The sequence below is a fragment of the Nestor notabilis genome, unplaced genomic scaffold, assembly GCF_000696875.1.
Source record: "Nestor notabilis isolate BGI_N333 unplaced genomic scaffold, ASM69687v1 scaffold11708, whole genome shotgun sequence".
In the NCBI taxonomy this organism is placed as follows: Eukaryota; Metazoa; Chordata; class Aves; order Psittaciformes; family Psittacidae; genus Nestor; species Nestor notabilis.
The window spans coordinates 12,269-19,749 of record NW_009941522.1 but is presented as its reverse complement, the minus strand read 5'-3'; the positions used below and the strand labels follow the sequence as shown (position 1 = coordinate 19,749).

General features: G+C 48.7%; 1 protein-coding gene across 1 annotated transcript in view; it reads right to left on the bottom strand.

Moving 5' to 3' along the window:
* Window positions 1-4,428: 4,428 nt before the first annotated feature.
* Window positions 4,429-7,481, bottom strand: part of SCARB1 (scavenger receptor class B, member 1) — a gene marked incomplete at its 5' end in the record, with an annotated part of 11,989 nt that continues 8,936 nt past the window's right edge. Inside the window, 3 exons of the mRNA XM_010020934.1 lie at window positions 4,429-4,554; window positions 6,695-6,841; window positions 7,307-7,358. Coding sequence (XP_010019236.1) covers window positions 4,429-4,554; window positions 6,695-6,841; window positions 7,307-7,358 — 325 coding nt within the window. The remainder of the gene's footprint in view (window positions 4,555-6,694; window positions 6,842-7,306; window positions 7,359-7,481) is intronic.

Sequence of the window (7,481 nt, the reverse complement as noted above, 5' to 3'; positions counted from 1 at the left end):
GGGATCACCCCCAGCCCGGGCCCCGCTGCGCGCTGCCGCCCAGCGTCCGCGGCACTATGGCGCCCTCCCGCGGCCACGTCGCGACACTGCATCCCCTCTATATCCCACCCGAACCCCCCGGGGCCACCGCAACGTGGAGAACGGGGCCTAAAACAAGGGCTCCTGCAACACAGACAAGGAACAAAGAAAGAAACAAACCCCCAAAGCTCGCACTAGGAGCAATACGCCAATATTTTATTTGTTTTCACCAGCACATCATTAAAGCCCCAAGCAGGTGAGCCCAAGCGTGGTTATCTTTGATCTACTGTTAGCTTTGCTGAACGCTGCCCGGTCTTATCCGTGTTGATGGGTTGAGTGTCCCACAGCACCTCGTCTGAAGCTGTGCTGACCTGCTCCCGCTTCACAACCATGTGCTGAGGGTGTAGGTTGTGAGGCACTGTTTGCAGGTGGACCATTTGGGATTCAAGGGCAGAGAGACTTTATAGCTGTAGTTTAAGCATTCCCCTCAGTGAGAACTCATGCCACAGAAATAATGCAGGTATGGCTATTCCCATCGTATCTGTGAGACATGCTTTGGGCATCTAGGCAAGTTCGGCCTCAGACCAAGTTCTGGGCTTCCTTCCCCTTCATGACCTGAGCTGTATCACAACTGTTCCCATGATCAGACAGCCTAAGCCCAGCCACAGGACATGGCCTGCAGGGAATGCATCAGCACAGGAACTGTTGGCATTGGTTTTAGCTCCTTGTGCTCCCCCTGCCCGGTAAGAGGAACAGAAGTGTGAGAGGAAAAGTACTGCTTACCCCACTGGAAGGTTACAGGGCTGTCTTAGACAATAACAATGGTTTCCAGACTATGACATCCATGCCACACACAGTGCAACAAGTCCTCCGCTCCAAGAGACTCCCTGTACTGTTCCATCCTTGCCAGACACACCAGCACTGGCCCCTTTGGTTTTCTCAAGGGCTCCTGGTTGGGAGCAGGGAAGGCAGGTGTGGTAGACAGCTACTGACGGGGAGCTAGCCAAGAATATCCTTGGGCTTTGGGCTTCTTTCCCACTAAAGAACGACCCCAGCCCATCCACCTCCAGTTAAAATCCCACCCTAGATCCTCCAAGACATCATTTCAGAAATCTGCAGCATTTTAATCAAAACCTAAGGCCATCACTACTTTCACAATTGCACGTAGCTTCCTCCATCCCAAAAGCACAACTACCTCTGTTAATGGTCACAGATCTCTCTGTCAAAGGTCAAGCTTCTGCCTGCTCCCTTCCCTTTCCCTTCCCATGTGCAGGCAGCATGGCCAGAGCAATGCAGTGACCACCCAGCAACAACAGTGAGTGACAGGTCAGATGGACCAGAGGTTTTGGCAAGACTCATCTCACACCGCCATCTAAAGCAAGGAGAGGCCAAGTATAAGGGCTGGAACCGTTGGAACACAAGGTCATGACACAGAATTACAGGCCTTTAAAAGTCACCGTTGTACTTTCCAACACATGCAAAGGCTGGAGCAACCCCAAGCAGGCTCCAGGTACCCTGGGAAGAGCCATCACTGAAGTGACATCACCCAGAATTGATTTGTGGCATAGTCCAGTCACATCAAGTGGCAATAAACCCGTAAGTGGCTTCTGGATAGCAAGCCCCATCCGCATCAGATGAACAGTGGCTTTTAAAACCATCACTAAATCCCATCAGTGCTACATATACAAACCTCATTTATTTAAAAGGCTCCCATTAAAGTACTTTTTATTCCTAGAAATAGGCAGTTTTAAATTGCAAAATAATTCTTGGATCAGCCAACGACCATCTTCATTCCCAAAAGGAAAGAGGGGCTGCAGCAAAAGCTGGCCCCTTGGGGACAAGGGTTCTTGGACACTATTGAGTGTCTGGATGAGGTCTCCTGTGCCCTGGTGCGGGAGTGCTGGTGCAGCAGTGATGTCTTATGGCTTTGCCACAGCGTGCAGGGTCTCTGCTGAGTTGCCCAGGACAACTGGAGAACACTCGGGATCCACAGCAGGTCTTGCCTAGCACAGACACGTCCCGGTGGGAAGCGTGCTGGGGCTCAGGCTTCCGCGTCATCCTGGCTCGGTGCGGCAGCGTCATGTAGCAGCGGCGTGGTCTCGGAGGAGGAGGGGGGTGGTTTGCTCTGTGTGGTGGGGTGACGTGGGGGTCTCTGCAGAGGAGAGGACAGCGGTTACAGCCATGCTCATGGTGGTGGCACTGTGGTCACACCACAGCCACACTTAGGACATGCGCACCCCAAACCTCTTGGACTTCCACATGGTTAAGAACCCCTTTCTGAAGGCTTCTTGATGATTTTTTGTACCACCTCCCCTAATAAAATGAAGCTATGTCCATTCCTACACTTGTAACAACCCCCCCAAATGCCCAACCTGAAGAGCTGTGTCACACATCGGCCTACTGCTGAATTAGACAGGGGAACCCTGGGAGCAAGGAAGACATACCCTTAGTGGAAGAGGATGAGGGCAGAGAATATTTAAGCAACCCAGACATACATACTCTGATGAGATCACCCATGAGAACTGAGGGAGCTGGCTAATATCACAGTAAGGCCATTCCCCGTGATCTTTGAACAATCCTGGCCATTGGGAGAGGTGGCCAAAGACTGACGTAAAGCAAGTGTCACTCCTATCTTGAAGTTCAAGAAGGAAGACCTCAGGAACTACAGGCAAGTCAGCCTCCCTCCCATCCTTGGGAAGGTGATGGAGCAGCTATTGGGCTTGGCCAACCTGATAAACTTCTGTGATTAAATGAATGGCTTGATGATGGGAGATGCTGGGGATATTGTCTGCTTGGACTTGAGTAAGGCTTTCAACACTGTCTCCCACAAGAACCTTGTAGAGAAACTATGAATTAGGGGCAGGCAGTGATCTGGACTGAAACTGGGCTGAACAGCCAGGCTCAGAGCACCATGAAAAGTCTGACTGGAGGCCAGTAACTAGCAGTGTACATGAGGTGTCAATACTGGGCCCAATCCTGTTTAACATCTTTATTAATGACTTACAAGTTTGCTGGGGATACAAAATGGGGAGGAGTTGTACTGCCCTCCGGAGGAACATGTCAGGCTGGAGAAACGGGCTGGCAGGAACCTCACGAGGTTCAACAGGAGGATGTGCAAAGTCTTGTACCCAGGGAAGAACAGCCTGTGCCCCATTACGTGCTAAGGGTCACCCAACTCTTCAGCAGTTTGGCAGAAAAGGGCTCAAGGGTCTTGGTGAACATCAAGTTGAACATGAGTGAACAGCATCCCATGTAGCAAAGGCAGCTAAGCATATCCTAGGCTGCATTAGAAGTGATACCAGCAGGTCAAAGGAGATGATCCTTCCCCTCTGCTCATCACTGGTGAAGCCACACAAGGAGCATCGTGTCCAATTCTGGGCTTTCCAGGACAAGAGAGATGGAGCTACTGGATGAAGCAAAAGGCCACTAAACTGATTAATGGACTGGAGCAGGGGGGTTGGAACTGGATGATCTTAAGGTCCTTTCCAGCCCTAACTACTCTATGATTCTATGTGTGCAAAGGCCAAGAAAGCTGGGGCTGATTAGCCTGGAGAAGAGAAGGTTCACAGGGGATATTACTAACGTATGCAAGTACACAAAGGGAGGGTGTAAATACACAGCCAGACTCTTCGCAGTGGTGTCCAGAGAACAGGACAAGAGCCACCGGGCACAGACTTAAACACAAGAAGTTCCACATGAGCATTAGGGAACACACTGGTTTTTCTCACTGTGAAAACTGTAAAAACTGGAATGAGTTGCCCAGAGAAGTTGGGGAATCTCCATCCTTGGAGATACTAAGAGACATCTGGACATGGTCCTGGCCAACCAGCTCTAGGTGGCCCTGCTTGAGCAGAGCAGATGGACTAGATGACCTTCAGAGGTCCCTTCCAACCTCACCGATTCAGTGGTTTTGTGATCCTGTAATACAAACCCAGGGTTTTTTATACATCAGAAACTCCCTCTTGAAAGCCTTTCCATGGAGGTTTCCCCTTTGTGCAGGAGGGGAATGACACCCACCAGCTGACTATCGCTGGTTACCCCACGAGTTTCTACCCACTCCAAAACTTACCTCTGGATCTCAAACACTCAGAGTGGGAGGAAATAGGCAAGAAACACGTTTCCTCACACCAGTCCCACTTTTCACCCTGATCCCTCCTGATATTATTAGGGCTGCAGATCAGGTACAGCCAGAAACAATAAAAGCATGTGCTTGCAGCCTGGTTAAGTGTGAGTATTAAGACATCTAAATTGCCCTGAATAAAGCCAAGAGGCAACATAGTTTTATCAAAGCTTGCTAAGGCAGCACATCTGGTAAATGTGGACAGTAAACGTTGCTGTTTGATTGGCTTTAAGCAAAGTTTAATCAAATCAGGACAAGAGAAAAGGGTGTTACCTTGACTGGGTACCCACCTACAGTCTGGCTTCCCGCAACACCGTCCCCTTAACTGGAGGCAGCTTTTTGGCAGAGGTGGCCTGGTTGGCCTTATTACTGTCTGAGTTCTTTTTATTGCTACTCCAAAATAAAGAGCATTTTTCCTAGAAGACAATCAGGCTAGTTTATGGTGCGCTTGGACATGAATTCCATGAGGGTTCCAATTTTAGGAGGAGATTTTAAATCATTGTTTAACTAGAATCTAGTCATTAATGAAGATTTCAAAATTTAGGTTAAACTAAGTCCTATTTTAGATTTTGGGCAGTGTCAAGCCAGTTTTAAAATGGTCTGTTTGCCTTTCAAATGTGTCACCACAAAGGCTTTAGGCCATGTTAGCAGAGCAGAGCTACAGTGCTGCAATCTGGACATGTTTTATACCTGCAGAGCTTCACACATTGCTTAGAACTGCAGGTCCATAGGATGCATTTCAAACTGGCTCCACTGTCAGCTAGACTAAGATTTAAGTGTTTCATAGCACCTCATCTGGACTGGGTTTAGAGCACACTGCTCCCTCCAGAAGCCAGAGGCACAGAGATCAGGGAGACCTTCAGGCTGGCAGACACATGAAGCGGTGTTCAATGCCCCTGCTCAGTGTCCCCTCGCCTGTGTCTTCAGGAGGGAGGACTGTGCACGATTAAGCAATCATCAGCAAAGATCAGCAACACTTCAATCAAATGAGGAACACACCTTGGCTGCATCTTGCTGTCTTCCAGTTTACGAGCTCTTGTCTATTCATTAGACTTGAGACGGTCATGTGTTGTTGCACAGCTTGCTTAGAGTTTTATAAGGTCATCAAGGCTTTTTTTATCACTTTCCAGGTAGTCAGGCACTTCCTGCAGTTGATTTTTAGATCTAGCGCTTCACCACACTTCTGGCTGAGCACCCAAATACAGCACGCTTATGCCTGGGTTTGGGGTATTTCATAGATATTCAGTTGACTTGAGTAAATTTACAATCCAGCTTTTCTTCCTGGCACAGCTAAGGCTCTTTGATAGCAGGAATTAAGACTTGCATAAAGGGGAAGAAAATGCCAGCCCAGGGCTGCATAAGGTCTTAGAAATAATGCCCAGCAAATAGGCATTTTTCAGATATGCTGGTGCTATGCAGCAAAGTAGAGTTGTTTGCCAGCAAGCACTTGCAGTGCTGAAGCAGAGAGGCTCAGCACACAAAGCCTGACCATCTCAGGAGCACAGCAAGGGTTTAATTCCAAGCCCTCAGCCCTAGCATCGCTCCCACCCTGTGGGGAGGTGCGTGGAAGAACAAGGGGATTTGGGATCATGTGCTTAAGTCAATTAAGCAGTTGTAGGCTTGGTTAAAATCCAATTACGTGATACTCTGAGAACCCTGGCACTGTTTAAAGTGGGTTTGTACTAGTGTTTCTGTAAGGGCAGTTACAGGAGGTTAAGCAAAAGCAGCCCCTCGCACATGCTCTCCCTTTAGACTGCTTTCATCCTAAGCATTATCTTTTTATCCCCACAAGTAGCTTCACTTCTGTAACTTTAGAGCCAGCTCAAGACACTTGTTTGTAGTAGAAAAGTAAATAAGCTTGCTTCGATGCAGGTTAGGGAAGGGAGCTAGATCCCTACTTCAAGAGATAAAGCTTTTGGAGAGCTTAGTGTTATCAGATGAATGTTTTGGAGCTGGCTCTCCATCACGTTTTAGCTGGTTTATATTCTGTCCTTACAGCTCAGAGCTATTTGGAGTAGATTGCTTAGAAACCAAGTGAGTTTCAGGGAAAGACAGAGCACAGTCAGGGTTGAGAAGCACAGTGTCTGTGCCTCTTCTGCAAGAACACAGCAACTGCGTTTCATTAGGGAACAAGCTGTGCTCAAGTAGCTCCATCCCCTTGAGGAGGCTCTGTTCAGATTGGAAAACTGTTGGGACCCTGCAGAGATGCAATGGCACAGACCTGCTGCTTTCTATGGAGGCTGGGTTGATGAGAGAGGCTTGTTCTTTCATTAACTGGATGAGCTGAGAAATACCTCCTCCTACAGGAACCCATTTCCATCGCTGTTGTGCACTGAGAAAGCCAGAAATGCTTTTATGTTATCTATTTGCAGCCCAGTTTCTAGATGGCTGAGGAAGTCCTGCTGCTACATGCTGGCATCTGGCACCATTAGGTCACTGTTCGTGGCATCAGCCAACGTTTCCTCAGGAGTGTTAGATTGTCAGCCCCATCTACATCATCTGATTAAGTCTGATTGGACTTACAGCATTTCCCATTAGACATCCGCAGGTTCTTACCTGACTCATTGCTGTGAGTACAGCTGCTGAGATAATGAGCGGTATGCTCAGCCCAAGGCAGATATACTGCAGGTAGTCCAGCAGTGATGGGATCAGCACCAGGTTGGTGTAAAACTGCTTTAGGACCGAGCCTTCGATGGATCCACTCTGCTCAAAGAATCAAAGCTGTCAGTGGCATTTCCCTCCCACCCAGGGCTGAGACAGACCTGCTGCACAACTTCTCTCCCAGCACAGATTAGGGAATTTAAGCAAGATTCAGTCAGACTAGAAGCTTTTACTAAACAGCTGGAGGCAGCCAGGCATGCACACAGCTGGAGACTGCACTCCCAGGCCCACATTAGCATGGGGATGCTGGCAGCTCTGCTGTGGGCCCTATTTAAACCCACATCTAGGGCAGAGCCAGAGATTTACCAACTATAGTGCAGGGTTTGTTCAGCTCAGAGGGATTAATGGCATAGCCAAGTATTGTAAAGCCTTCTGTTGGTGCTTAATTAGTCTGTCTGGCTTAAAGCTTTATCCAAAGTGGAGTTTCCCCAGCACTGGGTGATGCATAAGCAGTTCCCCCTCCCACAGGAGAGGCTCTGCAGGATCAGGTCAAGGAAGGCAACTCACCTCTGCAAACCACAGGAGAGGCAGGACCACTGGCTTAATCTTCCCTGTTTGACTGGGGGGGAAGAAAAACACACACTTAGATTTCTGGTTGATCAGGCCACAATTAGTGCCATAATTCTTCCTAAAGAGATGGGTCTGACAGACTGATAATGGCCAGGAAATCAGTGTAAGGAAG